The sequence below is a fragment of the Neopsephotus bourkii genome, unplaced genomic scaffold, assembly GCF_033783945.1.
Source record: "Neopsephotus bourkii isolate Nb327-2 ecotype Australia unplaced genomic scaffold, CSIRO-AGI_Nbou_v1 NB_718, whole genome shotgun sequence".
Lineage (NCBI taxonomy): Eukaryota > Metazoa > Chordata > Aves > Psittaciformes > Psittacidae > Neopsephotus > Neopsephotus bourkii.
The window spans coordinates 1624882-1643358 of NW_026901217.1; the positions used below are offsets into that span (position 1 = coordinate 1624882).

The 18477-nt window shown below is 40.4% G+C and overlaps 1 protein-coding gene across 3 annotated transcripts in view; it reads left to right on the top strand.

Moving 5' to 3' along the window:
• The window catches only part of SMAD1 (SMAD family member 1), a 50058-nt gene extending 36869 nt beyond the window's left edge, over positions 1 to 13189 (top strand). For all 3 annotated transcript variants that reach the window (XM_061354166.1, XM_061354164.1, XM_061354165.1), the window contains exons 4-7: positions 1920 to 2036; positions 7275 to 7496; positions 9616 to 9872; positions 11778 to 13189. In XM_061354166.1, coding sequence (XP_061210150.1) covers positions 1920 to 2036; positions 7275 to 7496; positions 9616 to 9872; positions 11778 to 11921 — 740 coding nt within the window. In that variant the 3' untranslated portion in view covers positions 11922 to 13189. The remainder of the gene's footprint in view (positions 1 to 1919; positions 2037 to 7274; positions 7497 to 9615; positions 9873 to 11777) is intronic.
• Positions 13190 to 18477: the final 5288 nt, after the last annotated feature.

Below are 18477 nucleotides of genomic sequence, written 5' to 3' on the forward strand. Positions count from 1 at the left end.
ATGTTCTGTTTGCATGTTTTATTCGGGGGCTGAGGAAGAGTGAGTGTAAACAAAGCAACAGACCTGTGAAAATCTATTTCCTGTTACGTTAACATCCTTAGATGCCTGCTGCTGATAGTTGTTTCTCTTTAAAATTTTTCTCTTGTGAGTGGAGACTACTGAATTTGCAGAGGCAGGCGGGAAGGAAAGAGTTTGTGTGGCTTTCTAGCAAATGTGAAAAGTTGTTGCAAAATCAGCTGCCTCTCCTTCCTTTCTTGCTTAATATGATTGGTGTGGTTGGGGCTCATCCAGAAGAGATAAAGGCTTCTCTAAGAAGGTCTTCCTGAGCACTGGCTTGTGGAATTTCACTTGATCTTTGAGGGTCTGTACTGCCTACATGCCCGTAAAGACGAGTCAGCAGCTGCAGTGAAGAAATCTAATTAGGAGGGAGGGCAAGATACTGATGTCTTTGATGCTTAGCTCTGTACAGTTGTTAGTCTTGTATTAGTAGGGAAGAGGGCTGAGTTTTGGCAAATACAAAAGAAAGGAGCAGCACAGTAACCCAGAGATCTTGAAAACTTTCTAGATAGTGGCTGATTTGTTGCCTGTGGCCTCACAATCTTGTTTCCCTGCCTGTGCATCACTAACAATGTGTTTGAATACACACAAACATTTAAGGCTTAGTGAAGCACAAGACTTACACTTCGGTGCAGATTGTTAAGCTTTTAATGAAGCTTTGTTATCATCTCCATCTTTCTCTGCTGCTCATCATCCAATTGAGGGTATACATGTAAGGGAATTAGCAAGGTACCTGCCAGTATTAGATGTAAAGCTCTCAACAGATTATCTGCTAAACAATAAGTAGTTAATAGATTTCATGAAAACAAAAAAAATCCCACACAGACCCCCTGCCACCCCACAAAACCCAATGCTTACAAAGCAGTGATTTTCCTGCCTTTTGTTGATTGCTAATTTGATTTTCAGGGTTTTGGAGGCCCGTGTGATTGTTTGTTGTGGTAGTTTGCCATCAATGCTCTCAGTAATGGAAGTAAATGTGGGGTGAGCAGCAGCCTTGTTTGCCAGAGACAGTACAGTGGTAATCTAATCTCCCTTTGCATGAACCTCTCTGCAGTTGATTTGGAGGAGAGTGTCCTCTGCTGTATTGGAAAATGGTGGCATTGGCAACTTCCTGCAACTTCTAAGAAGCCATTTGGGAAGCTTTCCCACAAGTGAATAGGCTGCTGAAGAGCAACTTGAGTACCTGTCTAGGAAGCTTCAAATAGGGCAGTGTGTTAGTGAGTACAGTCATTGTGCAGGGCCTGGTTTTATGCTAGTTATTCAATCATGAACAGGTCAGTAAAACCAGTAAGAGACATTAACAGATAAATTCCAGACCAAGGTGGCTACTTCTGTAGAATTTGGGTTCCTGAACACTCTACTGTTCCCAGTGTAGGGAAATAGAGCTAACACTTTGCACTGACAATAATAAGGTTCTTGGATATATCTGGGATGTTTGCACACTTTTCTAATGAAAACATCTTGGCAACAGGAAAGTTCAAACTGGAAGTTTTCTGCTCCAACTTCTGTTCACATTTACCATATCTGGTACCTACTTCTGTCCTGGTGCTGAGACCTTTGTGCCTTAATGTCTATGTGTCACTTTCAACCAAAAACTGTGGGTTAGAAACACAGCTGAGATTTCTTTTGTGTCTTGACAGGGGTGAAGTGACTTGTTTTTATTTCAGTTGTGCTTAATATGCACAGTAATTCTTTGCTTTCCTGATTCAAAGTCTGTGATTGCTTTCTCAGATTTCTGGTGGGTGGAAGTTTATAGCTGAGTCAGGCTAGAAGCATTTCCAGACTTAAACTGTTTATATAGGTATGTAACTATACTTTAAAGAGAGGAAGGACTCGTGTATCTCTGCCTTTTCTATATTTAGCTGATACACCGCCTCCTGCTTATCTGCCTCCAGAAGATCAGATGACACATGATACCTCCCAGCCAATGGATACCAGCATGATGGCACCTGCAATTCCCCCTGACATACAGAGAGGAGGTAAAAACACTTCCTTCTTGTCTTCTGCTTCACTTCCTAAAAATAAAGAACTTTCAGAGCTTACTTTTAATAACTGAGTTTCAATTTTGGATGTGTGTTATAGAAATTTTTATCTTTATTAAAAAACAGTCATGTAATTATTTCTGTTGCTGTAACAGATGAAACAGTGAATCTGGAGATAAAAAAATTGTAAATATTCATTTAGGACAAGTAGCTATCACATGACTCTTTGAAAATGTAAACTGTATGGGGCCTATTACTTTCTTGCTCCCAACCAATTCAATGACCAAAGTCATTTTATGTTTTGTATCTGAACTTTCGCTAATCCCCAAACAGAAGGAATCCTATGATGCTACACGGTTCTGTGTGTGATGCTGAAACTACAGGTGTGCAAGGAAAGGAATCTCTTCCTCTCTTATGATTACATTGATTTATTGGGATAATGCAGTTAATACTATATAAAGCCTGCTGAATTGTGGATGACAGTTGATATGGTCATGTATAACTCTCCAAGCAAAGATTAGATGGATGCTAATACTGTCAGTTATGTAAACTCTCAGAGACATTTTACATGGGCAGCTGGAGTATCTGTATTTTTATCTGTGAGACAGTAAATCTTATAAAATTGCCTTTTCTTACTAAGTTTTTGTCCCGAATTCCGAACTTCAGTATGCTGTGCTTTTAACAATTTACCCTTCTGGTCATAAAGGCATTGGAGGGTTGTGGCTTGTTTTTTTTGTTTGTTTGATTTTTATTATTTTTATTTTGTGTTGTTCCACGCTATCTTCCCATTTTTGTTCCATCTTTGAGTCATGCAGTGATGATACTTGGTTAAGAATTCAGAGCTGTCGGCCTGTGGTGTGGCATTGCCATAGACTTCAAAATTTGTATTAAAAAAACCCCTGTTCCTTTATGTGCTATGACACAGGCATCTTTTTACACATTGCTTTTTAAAGCCTTTGCAGCCAACCATGACTGTTGACTAAAGGGTTTAGTGCATTCATCACATTGTGAGAAATAGTCCCTTTAGAGAACACATAAGCTTTACACAGCTGTGGCCTGTGCAAAGAATGGGCAGCAAGTTGAGTCCTGTGCCAGAATGATTATCAAGATCACAAGTGTATGAAAAATGTAATTGTTGTTTGATTTTTTCTTTTTTTTTTTTTTTTTCTTTTAACTTGTTTTGTTGTGAAGCTTAATGTCTGGTTTCAGGAAGTATATTTGCCGTCTTAGAACAATTTGGATAACTTTTGTATAAGCCTATTTGCTCTTTGCATGGAGTGAGTTTTGCATGTGATAAAACCCATCTGTAGCATTTCCACTTTTCCTTGGCCCCGTACATTCTGTGTATGGTCCTTGCTGGCCTGAAGTACATTTATCAACGTTTATGCCTAACTGCAGTCTTTTGCATGTTTGTCCCTTAAACAAAATATACAAGTACTGTAGAATTCCTCTAATACATGACAGTTGATAAGAAGAAAAGGGTTTGCATTTTTCTGCTTGCTTTTTAACATTTCACCATCTAAAAATAAAACCTGTATCTATAGCGTTTTTCCCTCCTAGTAGTTTAGTAAATGGATTTTCATCTCTGTTCCGTCATTTAAACAAACTGAGCAACCCTTACATCTGTGTGCCTTAATGTGTTTGTTATTCATGTATGTCTGCTGGAATACCACTGCTTTAAAAAAATCTGCTGCAGGTTGTACAAGAAGAGCTTTTACTGTGAACTTATTGCAGCATTTTAGTTGCAGACTTTTTAGAAGCATGTTCTTCATGGTGATTTGTTAGTCTTAGGAGATTTGATTTAATAAGTTGCATCCTGTCAATGAAGTTGGGTGATTTCCATTCTTGGCCTATGCTGGGAATAGGGAGACTGAATGCACCTGCTCTGCATGACTTAAAGCAAATGTAAGGAAGTTAGTATGAAATCCTTGTGAGAGATTTATGATTAATTCTGTAAGAACTGCCAGCTGGGAAGATTTCTTTCTGACTTTAAGAACTGGGACAAAGCTGCAGCTTTGATAATGTGATAATCTTCATGGGAATTAAAAGGCTAGTAACATCTTAGTAATAATTAATTACTGGTGGGTTTTTTTTTCTTTTTTTTTTTTCTTTTTTTTTTTTTTTTTACAGTGACTTGAAATTACAGACAATGCAAGGGTATCAGGAAAGATCAGCTCATTTCTATCAGGGTTTTAAGGAAGTTATTGATCAGCAGTACGTACTATGCTCAGAAGTTTGGCACAGTGATAACACAGTGTGTTATCCTGCTCTTGATTGTTTGCCACCTTTGTATCTGCTGGCGGGGGGGGGGAGACACACGACTTCTTGGTTTTTGTTTTGCATGTGTCAGAAAACTCATAGTGGTGTGACCTGTGAACAGAGGAAAATATGAACTCTAGTCTTAGTTCGCAGATTTCAGTAAAGATTTGGGGCTGGGAGAAGAAAATCTCTGGCCAGAGAAACAAGTTTTCCTGTAATACCAATCTGGTTTACATTTTAGCACTTCAGCCTCTAGTTGGAACTTTAATCTGAAAAGTATCTTCAGCATCAAGTCCAACTGTGCTAGGCTTAGCAGTGAAATAGTCTCATTCATTTAAAGAAAACCACATAAAACAACCACATCCCTTCACTAGCCTCCTTTTATTTGGATGCAGTTTAATAATTTGTAGCTGTATTTGTCACTTGAAAGAATGTGCACTGGGTGGAGATATCTGAAGAAACCTATGCTGTTGTTGGGACACCCACAGGGAAAGAAACTCTTTGGTAGACCTTTGGTATCATCTGGAGAAATTGTTCCCTGTCCACAGTCTCAAGTGTTACCTCAAGACTTAATGTGTTTCTAGAGCTTCATGGGTGGAAGTTGTGAACCAGGAATTTCCTGTCGGCATTCTGCACAGTTCCCAGCTTCAGTGAGGAGCTGCTTGTTTTTAGGGTAGAAAATCGTGTTCCAGGAAATCCTTGCTATTGCTCAACAAGTAGTTTTGGTGATGAACAGTTGCAGATTTTGAGTTTGATAGCACTTGATGAATAAAAGATTCTAATTAAATAATGTCTTCCTCTATTTCATTACCTCTTCAGCCCAGCATAATTGTTAGGATCCTGCACATTATACCCTTGTTCAGCCTTCAATCCCAAGCATTATCTATTTGTACTGAAGATGTGCTTCATGTGTATTCTGCAGACAAATGTCTCTCTGTCTTAGTTTTTGAAGCCTCCTACCCTTCCCTGGGAAAAGATTTGTGCACACCCTGAAAGCTGAAAGATTGATCTGCCAACTATATATATTTAAGTTACCTTGCTATCCTTCTTGGTCCCCAAAGTTATAAATGGTCTCTTGTGCAACGGTGTGATGTTGTTTCCCCCTGACACTATACAACTTGCTGAGGAAACTTTGAAGGAAAAAAGGGGCTTATAAATGGTGGAAGCAAGGACAGGTGGCCTGGGAAGAATACAGGGATGTTGTCTGGGAAGCTAGGGACCAGCTTAAGAAAGCTAAGGCCCAGTTAGAATTAAACCTGGGTAGGGATGTGAAAGATAACAAGAAGGGGTTCTATAGTTACACTGTAAATAAAAGACAGGGAAAACATGGGCCCTCTTTGGAATTTATCGGGAGAACTGGCTACCCTGGATTTGGAGAAGGCTGAGGTTCTTAATAACTTATTTGCCTCAGTCTTCACTGGCAACTGCTCTGACCACACCACCCAAGTCTTGGAGGGCAGATGCAGGGACTGTGAGAATGAAGGCCTACTGTTGGAGAGGACCTGGTTCGAGACCATCTTAAGAACCTGAACGTGCACAAGTCCATGGGACCTGATGAAATCCATCCACGGGTCCTGAAGGAGCTGGCGAACGAAGTTGCTAAGCCACTGTCCATCACATTTGAAAAATGGCAGTCAGGTGAAGTTCCCAATGACTGGAAAAAGGGTAATATAACCCCCATTTTCAAGAAGGGGAAAATGGATGACCCAGGGAATTACAGACCAGTCAGTCTCACCTTTGAGCCTGGCAAAATCTTGGAGCAGATGCTCCTGGAAGGCATGCTAAGGCACATGAAAATCAACAAGGTGCTTGGTGACAGCCAGCATGGCTTCACTAAGGGGAAATCCTGCCTGACCAATTTGGTGGCCTTCTATGATGGGGCTACGGAACCGATGGATGGGGGTAGGACAGCTGACATCATCTACTTGGACTTGTGCAAAGCGTTCGACGCTCTCCCACATGACATCCTTGTCTCTAAATTGGAGAGACATCAATTTGATAGGTGGACCACTCGGTGGATAAAGAACTGGCTGGATGGTGGCACGCAAAGAGTTGTGGTCAATGGCTCAATGTCCAGCTGGAGACCAGTAACGAGTGGTGTCCCTCAGGAATCGGCGTTGGGACCGGTCTTGTTTGTTGATGAGAAACTTAACATGAGCCGGCTTCAGTGTGTGTTCGCAGCCCAGAAAGCCAACTGTATCCTGGGCTGCACCAAAAGGAGCGTGACCAGCAGGTCGAAGGAGGTGATCCTGCCCGTCTCCTCTGCTCTGGCGAGACCTCACTTGGAGTATTTTGTGCAGTTCTGGTGTCCTCATCATAAAAAGGGCATGGAACTGTTGGAACAAGTCCAGAGGAGGGCCCCAAGGATGATCAGGGGACTGGATCAACTCCCGTATGAAGATAGGCTGAGAAAGTTGGGGCTGCTCAGCCTGGAGAAGAGAAGGCTGCATGGAGACCTCATAGCAGCCTTCCAGTATCTGAAGGGGGCTATAGGGATGCTGGGGAAGGGCTCTTCGTTATTGACTGTAGCGATAGTACAAGTTAAAACAGGGGAACTGTAGATTAGAGATAAGGAAGAAATTCTTTACTGTAAGGGTGGTGATGCAGTGTAATGGATGGTGTGGAAAACTGAGCAGGAATATTGGGGCACTGCTTTTTGTGTGCCCATGAGCTTCCTACGCTTTTCTGTTGATCCTTCATGCTAGCCTTTGTCTTTTGTGAGTCTTGTGCAGGTGAAGGTATGGTGAAATATTCTGTTGTATGTCTGTGGCTATGAAAAGTTCAAATATAATTGATAATGCAAAAGCCTATGTTTAGCTCCAGTTGCTTATCCAGCTCACCTTTCAGTGATCTGCAGCCAAAATCTGCAGCTTTGTTAATCTTTACATCCTGAGCCTGTATTCCAGTGCCATTAGATTGTAACATTTTCTGTCACAGTGCCATTTGATTGTAACATTTTCTGTGGTTGCTTTACAGATGTTCAGGCAGTTGCTTACGAAGAGCCAAAGCATTGGTGCTCCATTGTCTACTATGAGCTGAATAATCGTGTTGGGGAGGCGTTCCATGCTTCTTCCACCAGTGTCCTGGTGGATGGCTTCACTGATCCTTCCAACAACAAGAACAGGTTTTGTCTGGGACTGCTCTCGAATGTTAACCGCAACTCCACCATTGAGAATACAAGGCGGCATATTGGCAAAGGTAAGGTTTGGATCTTTCCATCTGTTTTTGGGTTTGGGAGAGGGTGAGCATTTCCCCTAGACATGACAGCCTAGGTCACTTGTCTCAAAATGAAACTGGTCTTCCCAAGTACATAGACTAAGTGCTTTTGTTGTTAAGTATATAATTTTCTGGTCAGGTCTTATAAGCAAAGTATTGTTCTTACCTGGTGTGTAATTACAGGAGCCTTTTACCCTTAATCAATTTTTAATTGCCAGAAGGCTTATGGTCTTAATTAGAAGGAGAGCTTAGGGAAGTTTGTCTAATTAAATGTCTTGACTTACCTTGATTATTGGTGTATATTGTAACTTCTGATTCTTGGCATGAGATCTTTAGCTAGCCCTAGTTCCAACATAAATTAACTATCCTAACACATACTTAGAGAGGCAAACTGATAAAATAGTTTTTCCAAGTGCATTTTTCTCAGGATGGTGATTCTTTCAGTGGGAATTTTGTGCTTCCTTTCTATGGCTGTGACAGTGTTCCATGAATGAGAAAACTTTCTGCGTTAATACAGTTTTTTCAGAACTTGCCATACAGATGACAGGCAAAGCTTGACATTGCCTTCTGCAATGGAGCGTTCTTGCGAGACATTTTTTAAGGGGTTTACACTAGTAGTAAACTCTAAATCTCCTGAGACAGTTGAAGGTTCAGCATGCCCCAGGCAGTGAGGTCTTTTGTTCAGCATGTCCCAGGCAGTGGGATGTGTTCTTGTAAGTGCCAGTTAATGAATGATCTTCCTCCTTCTTAGAGGAGGAAAGAATTGAAACTGAAGAGAACTGTTGGGTCTTCCAAGTTTGAGCTCTTGATCTGGAGAGCTTTACTGTACATGAGGACTTGCGCAGCTCTCACGCAGTGCACCAGACCTGTGTTATGCCACTCAAGTCCTAATATTTCTTTCTTCTTTTCCTCCCCATCCATCTTAGCAAGTATCAGGATATTTATTTAACACCTCATTCATTTTCCTGTTAAAAATAACCCAGCTGCAAGCAGAGTTCTGCCTATATACTGAAGCAGAGTGTGGAAGAGACGCACTTGAATAAGTAAATATATGCAGCTAATGATGATGTAGAACTGTTAGTCCTTGAGGAAGGAGGGAGGAGTAAATTCCAAACTTGAAGACATAGCCGTAAATGTTTTTGCAGATCGGGTGGAAGTATACATGTATCACACAAGTACACACATAGTAAGTGGCAGAATCTTATATGATGGAGCACATCATGTAAGACTGGACCTTGGTTTAGTTTTTAAATTCTATGTGTTCACTTCTGTGAGTCGTGACATTGTGGGAGGTTAAAGATCTAACCAGCAAATAGTCCATTTTTGAATGTGAAAGGCAAATTTTCTTGCTTTCTCAAAGCCTTTGGAATTGAGTCCTGTTGACAGCAAATCTCCACAACAGTTCCATGTATGTTGCTCTTCTGGGGCTTGCTGCCGTCAGTGGCAGGTGAGGGAGCAGGCAGTAGAAGGGGAAGGGCCTATAAGATTTGTGTATATGCCCATTTGATGGCTAAATCTGAGGAATGTAAGGGCCAGTCTTTTTCCCCAGTTTTCTAGAATTAAATCAAGCTGAAAAAACTCATGCTACCCAAAATAGCATTGTGAACAGTTCCAGAGAGAATCCAGCTTGGGGCTCGTTTAGTATCTACAGATCATGCACTAGGTTTGTGCTCTCTCCACTTGCATTCCCAATTATTGTTTTATATAAATATAATGGGAAAAAGTTCATGTGGTCAAGCCACCCAAGGTACTGCATCAAAACTACTGCTTGTTCATTGTTGTTGAATATACAACATGTTAAAATGCAGAAATTGCTGATTCCCCTTACATATACATACGTACACACCATCTTTTCAAGTTGTCTGCTGATGAAACAAAAGTAAAAATGAAATTTAAAGACAGATGATGCCCATGGCAGGGGGGTTGGAACTAGATGATCTTTAAGATCCCTTCCGGCCCAAACCATTTTATGATTCTGTGGTCTGATATGCAGTTAATGTTTATCTCTAAGCAAAAATATATCTCTGTTGAGGCAGAGCATTAAAAGTAGATATACAGTGGGAATTTGTCTAACCTCTTTATGTCAACCTTCTTCTCTCAGGTGTTCATCTCTATTATGTTGGTGGGGAAGTGTATGCGGAATGTCTTAGCGACAGCAGTATTTTTGTGCAAAGTCGGAACTGCAACTACCATCACGGGTTCCATCCCACAACGGTCTGCAAAATCCCTAGTGGCTGCAGTTTGAAGATTTTCAATAATCAAGAGTTTGCTCAGCTTTTGGCTCAGTCAGTGAACCATGGCTTTGAGACAGTGTATGAGCTTACAAAGATGTGCACTCTCCGTATGAGTTTTGTAAAGGTATGTGAAAATTTGCTTGAGATTATTTTGTAAACAAAACGCATTGTTTTTTCTTAATGACATGATTTTGAATGGACCAGTGTCTCCCTCAGTTGACCTGTTAGTAAATTCTGAGTCTTAGGTTCAGAATAATTAATGTTAAGTGTAAGACCATACAGATTGTCATGAAACAAAGTTGCCTTTCTGGACAAAAATTTGTCTTGATGCACGTACTTTGAAAGCTTGAGGTGACTTGCAAAAGGTGTTTGTTCACGTAAGTCTGTAGTCACTTGTGAAGCATTTCTGTCATGTCTGTTGACTGTTCCAATTTCAATGAATTGCCACTTGTAAATTTTTAGTGTTTCAGTTGAATTCTTGCATTTAATACGTGTATAAACTGTATGTATGTAGAATTATTTGCATAATTCCTCTGGAATTATGGGGCTTGTCTTTTTCATTTGTGAGATATGGCAAGATACAGTACAAGTAAGTTTTGAAAAGAATTGAGTCATTAATTATGTGGCCTGAAAGTGGAAAAAACACCAGTTCATTATGTAGCATCATCTTTTGGCCATTTCTTTGTCCACTGTTACTGTCCACACCATCTCCTGCTCTGTCCATCTCTGCCCATTGGAACTTCATGCTCCTGTTCCTGGGGGTAGTATTTTTGGAGACTTGAGCTGGGACTGCATTGTATGCCATTACAGTTGTGGAAGTGTAGATAGAATAGCCCTCTAAATCAGTCTTGACCAACAGCTGCCAAATATATGTAATTTTCAACTCCCAAAATATACATAACTTTCAATTCTAGGAGGGCATGCAAGGTCAAGATTAGTGATGTGGCTGTGTCGGCATAGGCAGTGATATAAAAGGGCTGGTCACATATGTAAAAGTATGTATCAAATGAAGACGGTAATATGCTGAAGTACTCTGCTTGACAGGAGGATAAAAATTTTCAGATCTGTTAGGACAGGGATTCCTAAAACAGAGTGAGTTGTTTAGAGCTCTACATCCTTAAGAGTTGTGTGGCAGTGTTGCCTGAACAGTTGCATAGGACTTTGTGTGTGTTGGATGTTGTGCTGCACAGTTTAGAGCTGTTGACACCCGTGTTGGAGTTGGGGAATTCCTTCATTAGGGGTTAAAACAGAGCAGGGCAAAGTGTACCTGTGGCTGTTTTAGTCGTCTCCAGATGCACCCCTGAAATGTTTCACTTAAAAAATGATTTTGCATGCTGTTTAAATATCTGCTTATATCTTTGGTAATTACTGCAACTGAATTGGGTATGAGCTGAAAAAAGACCTTTTTTCTCTAAATTTGAGAAACAGCCTACTGTGGAATGATCATGCAGTTTCTACAAAGACAAATATTTCTCATTTATCTCTCTGTTTATCATGTCCATCCTGTGAATGATGCTTTGGTTCTTGTCGGACAGATGCCTCATCCCCACTTCCATGATGTCAGTTTATGACCTATTTTTTTCATTTATTGATCTGTTTGGCAGCATTACCCCCCCCCCCCCCCCCCAATTTTGTTCTGGTTTTGGTCTTGGCAGAGAAGACTTGATTATCCTCCTCAGAGGCTGTATTGGGACATCATGCAGCTGGCAGTGAGATATGGGGAAATTTTGCACTGCCACAGGTTATGTCTTTAAGAATTCAAGACTTCCATTCTATGAGATTAAAAGATCTCAAAATGACAATTCCTCCAAATCTAATTATTTAAAAAAAACCCAACCCTTCAGATTTGTTTGTTGAAATGTGTTAATAGTTGGTGCCTAAATGGTATTATGCTACTCTGCTGATAATGACTGTTAAAAGCTAGATTATTTCGGTAAGGAGGAGGATGATTGAAGTACGCTTGTAACATGTTTGATATTATAAAATAAGGTGATAATTTTCCTTTCCCCGCTTACCATTCTGTTTCCAGGGTTGGGGAGCTGAATATCATCGCCAAGATGTGACAAGCACTCCATGCTGGATAGAGATACATCTTCATGGTCCCCTTCAGTGGCTGGATAAAGTACTTACTCAGATGGGCTCTCCTCATAATCCTATTTCTTCAGTGTCTTAAAAGGTCACAAGCTCCTGCCTTTTGGAAACAATTGAGCCTTGGATGTACTTGAAAGATGTATGAGTCAGACACAGACTTTTTTATTCCCCCTCTCTCCTCACCCCAAACTGGCAACAGCTGAATAAGAGCCATGAAAATACTTGACTTCTGTGACCAACTGTTGGATTCAGAAAAGAAAAAAAAAAAAAAAGCCCTTTGACGTACTGTTGCTATCAAGAATTTTAGTTTACATTGTAATGTACTATTGTAAAGTTGATTTGCAGGGCTTAGTGCAACGGGGATGCCTGAGCCAAAACCACAGTCTGTCAGACCGAGCTCCAGAAAGATCTTCCAGTAGCTGGCACTCTGAGATTCTCTTTCAATTTCCTGTTGTTATCCCCTTGTCCTCTGGGGTGATGTTGGTGAAGCCTGCTCTTTGCAGGCTCTCTGCAGTACATTTTGAAACCATTTGTTTAAGCTGATGGTTGCTTTTCTCTCTAAAGGAAAAAAAAAAAAAAGAAAGAAAAACAACTCATAAGGTTTGATCTCGGTAACTGTGTAATAACCTTTGAAATTGTGTCCTGACCATACTGCTGTAAGAATGTTAGGTAAGTTTTTTGCTAAATGTATGTACGGTGTATTTGAAAGTTTAGAAACTAACTAGATTTAGACCATAAAGGAATTAGGAATATTTGAAGGGGGGGAGGTGGGAGTGGGAAGGGAAAATGACAACTGAAATGTAGGATATATTGTAAACATAGCTTGTTAGTTTAAACTGAGGTCTGAGTTTTGCTGTGCATTTCAGTTTTATAGTGGCTTCATCTTGTTAATTCTGTCTAATTTTGCCTCTTCATTTTCCCCCCAAAAAATCATGCAGCCAGCTAATTCTTTTACCCATGAAGAGGGCAATATGGTTAATTCCTGCAGTTTGTGAGATGCAGCTCTATGTATTTCAAGACAAAATTGTATAGAGTGCTCTTAAACTATTGAGCGGTTTTATACAGTTTATGTAACAGAAGTGGGCTTTTAATTTTGTAAGAGAATCTTGTTTTGCCAAACCTAGTAACTGTTGATTGTTTGGAGGACTTAAAAATCCCTGTGTGGGTCTATTTCAAACTTTAGAGAAAACATATATTTTTAATTTTTATTATTTTTTTTACTGCTTGGTTTATTTTCTTCTCATTGCTCTTTTATATTCATGTAAGCTGTAGTACTTCAAGTACCTTTATTCCAAAACTGGTGGGTCCTCTTTACTGGAAGTTTTGAATAAAACCTGTTGTTACTGCTTACATTTTATTAAAACCTTGTCTTGTCCACTTCTTAGTAGACTCTTAACAAACCACATAAAGATACAGTCTTGGAGAAGGAACAACTAGAAATGAAGATACGCTGAGCTTAGACACTTATGATCAGTACCGGTTAGTAACCCTGCTAAACTCAGTATATGAGATAAATGGGTACTCTAAAGGGGTACTCTACAGAAAGATTTGTTCGCCAGGAAAGATTAGAATGGTTGCAGTACCACTAAAGTATTCTGGCCACTTAGTTAAATGTCTGTGAGTTTTCAGCATACAGTATTTGTATGAGAGGAGATTTTGCTGAGGTTGCATGGTCAGTGGGCTCTCACTGCTCCTTGCCATAGTTGTGGTGAAGAGCCTCCATGCTCCTTTTCCCATGCCTCTGCCTTTCTCAGGAGAGGTGAGGGAAGGACTGTCCCTTTACAGCTGTCAAGTGCTGGATGATGGAGTTTGAGACAACTGGGGTTTGGTTAGAGATCCAGTGTCTGTGCCTGGCTATAATGGTCCATGCAGTGCTTGAGCATGAGGGAAGGCTGAAGAGGAGAGTTGAATGTGTGTCCAGCCACATGTACGTATGTATGTTTATGTCACTGTAATGAGTAATAAATAGCCCTTTTGGGAGAGTCAGTCCCTTTTTTTTTTTTATATAAAGTTAATTTCTTTGCTTGGTTTAGTATACATTTTTTAAACTAACCCTCTTTTCTCTGCTAAGGGAGAAAAAAGTCCATAATGTTCAAGTTCCCTTTTTAGGAGAACATGGTTAGTGACTTTTTTTGTATTTATAAGTTCCATGAACAGAACTATTTATTTTTTTTAATTCAGTTTGACACATATTTTTCATAAAGAAGCATTCATAGCACAAATGTAAGTCTTAAACATAAGTAGAATTTAAAGATGACCAAAAAGAGAAAAAATGCTCTTTGCTGTTCAGTCACTGTCTTTGTTTTTTCCATTTTCAGCCCCTGCTACATTAACTTCCAGCTGTTTCCCACCACTTTCCTTTCTTTTGCTGGAATGCAGCACTGAGGTAGTAACTTTTTTTTTATATCAATGCTGTAACTATCCATCATGCAAGTCGTAAGAGAATTTATATTTGGATGGTTTCATATTTGGATGATTCTGTGCAGGTTTGAAATAGCTTTGGAGTAAGAAGAGACAGCTTTACACTGTGACTGCTTTTGAATGCTAGTGTCTTCTATGCTTTAGGCTGTAATACCTCTCTGGTTTTCCTAAACAGGGATTAAAATTAGAAGATACTAGCTCTGCAGTGACTCAGAAACTTTCAGTGGTAATATTTCTGATAGTACTTTCCAGTCTTTGTAGCTGTTGATACTGTTGAAGTGTACATTCCAATTTCTTTATTTGTTACCCTGCTTTTTGTTTGTGGTGAGGAGGCATTAGATGTAAGGAGAAAGTGTGCCTTCATGTAATGGCACAGCTGCACAGTATTAAACCAGCTAATTGGATTGGAGTAGCACCTGAGACTGTATGCTGGTTATGGCTGGGTAGATTAGGTTAATTTTCTTCACAGTAGCTGGTATGGAGCTATGTTTTGGATTTGTGCTGAAAAAAGTACTGGTAACACAGGGATGTTTTTGTTACTGCTGAGCAGGGCTTACACAAGGCCAAGGCCTTTTCTGACCCTCACCCCACCCCACGAGCAAGTAGGCTGGGTGTGCACGAGAAGCTGGGAGGAGATACAGCCAGGACAACTGGCCCCAACTGACCAAAGGGATATTTTAAACTATACAGCGTCATGCTCAGCATATAAAACTGGGGAAGAAGAAGGAAGCAGGAATGTGCATTGGGAGTGATGGCATTTGTCTTTCCAAGTTACTATCAAATGTGATGGAGCCCTGCTTTCCTGGAGATGGTTGAAGACCTACGTGTCAATGTGAAGTAGTGAATGAATTCCTTTTTTTTTGATCTGCTTGTGTGTTTGGCATTTGTTTTACCTGTTGAACTGTTTTTTAATCTCAACCCACAAGTTTTTTCACTTAACTGTTCCAATTTTCTCCCCCTTCCCTTCACAGGGGGGAGTGAGTAAGCAGCTGTGTGGTGCTTAATTGCCAGCTGAGGTTAAACCACAGCAGACTAATAGCCAGAAAAATAGGACGTAGGACAGCAGTTACCTTGGAGGAGGTAGCTGCTAGCCTGATGCTTTTGTGAAGACGTTTGGAGTGCCTTGGATAAATTTTCTTACTGATTTTCTCCACTTTGTATAGTTGGAGTCAGAAAGGACTGAGAGAAGGACAAGACAGAAGGAAAAGCGTCTTGCTGACTTCTCACAAAGCAGAGAATTATGAGAGCTAGAAACTCAGTCTACAGTGTCAGTTCTGTAACCAGGTGAGTTCCTGCTACCTATTTGGTTTTCTTTCCCCATAATATCCTGGGTCTAGTCTTTTGAACAGCAGAGTTAAACACAAGACACTACTTCAAGTTGAAAAGCCAGCACGGTCCCTATCAGGAGAAACTGATAAGGTATGAATAAGTGCTTTAGAAAAAGAATTTAGGGAAAAGCAGGGAACATGTGCAAACAAATACTGCATGGAGCTAAATGTGTTTTGAAATCTGTGCTTTGGCTTATCACTGCTGGAAAGAAAATAATTCTCCCCAGGTGGAGACGACTTTTTAACCATTTAAGTCTTTAGCGAATCTTTAAAAGACTTCTTGAAAGCTAAGGGAGGTAGTCATAGTTACTTGTGTGGTTTTAGGAAGATATGGAGAGAAATAATTAATGTTTTAACATATCCTGTAGCTGAATTCTGGACCTGATTTTATAATGCTCACTAACTTTGTATTGCTGTCTAGTTTGAGAAAGCTACTTTCTTATTAAATCACTTTTCTTGCTACTGTAGGTATGTTTCCACAACTGCAGTTGTATTTTTTAGCCTTAGAGTGCATTTCTGTGTTTGTTGTCAATTGAAGACAATAAATCAATGCAGACGTGTGAAATTTCTATGGTCCTTTTTTAGTGTGCCTATCTCACTTTTTCCTCTGTCTTGCCACACTTTAAAACTTTGAATTGACATTATGGAAGTTAGCTGTGTTTTGATGATCTCTTTGTTAATTGCTGCTGGTTGGTTCTGTTCAGCACACTGTAGCCTCTTACTCTGCTCTTGAAATTCATGACTCATAACTGTGAACTGGCAGTCACCTTTTTCTGGATGCATGCCTAAATATACAACATAACTCTACCATCACCAGTCATGGCAGAGCAATGTATTTTTTACATCTATCATCTCACACTTCATTTTCTTCAAATACATTTGTAATTCTGTGCGGGAGAGAAGTGAAAGAAAGTGTCTTTACTGTATCCCCTTCTGTCCTTGACTTAAACAGCTCAATGAAGAGAGACACCTTGTTACCTTATCCTTTTAGGGGACATTCTCTCTTCTCTGTTCTCTAAGCCCCCCTCCCTACTTCTGTACTCTTGATGACTCCCCTTGATTTTTTTTTTTAAACTCTTTGCAAGTAGCTTTTTGTCTGATTCTTTTCTCATACTTGCTGGACATTATATGTTTCAGTCAGACAAAAACCTCTCTACAATATGCTTGCTAAAGGCAGGTAAAGAATTATGGTTGCTGTAGGCACTGGTAGACACCAATAAAGATAAGCATGCTTCACTGGCACCACTTTTTCAATCCGTGCTGTCTCAAATGCTTTTTGAAAGAGGAAGGTGAAGTGAGACAGATTGATGCTATTGGATTTCACTTTTCCTTCAGATTATTGTTTTAAAGGTTTTGACAAATATTAAAATTCCCTTTCCTCCTCTCTACAGTACTATATCACTTGGTTTGCATCTGACTGAAATGACAAATTGTCAGCCAGGATGCTTGGGCTTTGTATTTAGAAGTTGTGTTGTCTGACTGCTGCCTTCAGCTTCACAAGCAAGCCTTGCACTTGTTCTCATCAGCTCTCCTGACAGGCTCCAGAATAAATAACTTGTGTGGTTTGTAGAATGAAGCTCCTGTACTCTGCTTGCCTTGGTGACTTGCTCAGAGGCAAAGCTTGTGTGGGACAAAGCAGGCTGTGTAGCTGGGATCTGGCTTTCTTTTGCAGGGGCTGCTGCTATGCATGGGCTGGCTGCAGTGGTCCTTGTTCCCAGGGGCTGCCATCCTCATGAAGTGCTATGCCTGATCCTTTCCCACTGCAGGTGACACATCTGTATGGTCCAGCAGACTGCCACCAGTTTGACCTGGGTACAAAGATGAGCAGGTCTGTTGCAATGAATGGACAAGATGGGTAGAATTTTCAGTCTGGTCTGATAAATGCTTTACAGTTAAAAATGGCATGTGGAAACTTGGTGTATATTTACTTGTCATGTGCAGCTGAAGTCATCAACAGTAATGTCAGACTAACCCCAGATTTTACTGAGTCTGAAACTCTGAATTTGATTCAGTCATTTATTCCAGTGGGTACAGATTCCTAGTTTTCTCTTAGAAACTGGTTTGTGATTTCCCCTTTTCATCCTGCTGCTAAGGTGTGAATTGAAAAATTGGTGTCATCTCTTCATGATTATGCCAGCTCATCTGAGACTTTAAATCCATAAAGCTCAGACAAGGCTATTGTAGAGTGAGCATTTGGAAGAAATGAGCATCTTCATATGCTTCAGATGGTAAACAGGACTTAAGATATCTCATTGCAGTGATAAAAACTCCCACTTACGACTGTCTATTGCAGTATATGTAAAATGAGCTATAATTGTATTATAGAGGGGATTCTGCCAAACGGGCTATTCTTGCTCAAAGAGTTTGGTTTTAAGTAGACAGGTCACTTTCGTAGACGTGATAGTAACAACACAGTTTGCCTTTGTAAGGAATATTCTAATTTTCACTTCGCAGCTTCTTCCCCTACCCCTCCTCCCCATCCCTGTGACGTGTAAAAACATTCCTTTATATGAAGGTATCTTTTCAGCACTCTCCGGAAGCTATCAGGAGAACTGGCTACCCTGGATTTGGAGAAGGCCGAGGTTCTTAATAACCTATTTGCCTCAGTCTTCACTGGCAAATGCTCTGACCACACCATCCAAGTCTTGGATGGCAGATGCAGAGACTGTGAGAATGAAGACCCTACACCCGGTGTAGGAGAGGACCTGGTTCGAGACCATCTTAAGAACCTGAACGTACACAAGTCCATGGGACCTGATGAAATCCATCCACGGGTCCTGAAGGAGCTGGCGAACGAAGTTGCTAAGCCGCTGTCCATCATATTTGAAAAATCATGGCAGTCAGGTGAAGTTCCTGACGATTGGCCAGCATAGGCACCCAGAGAGAGCC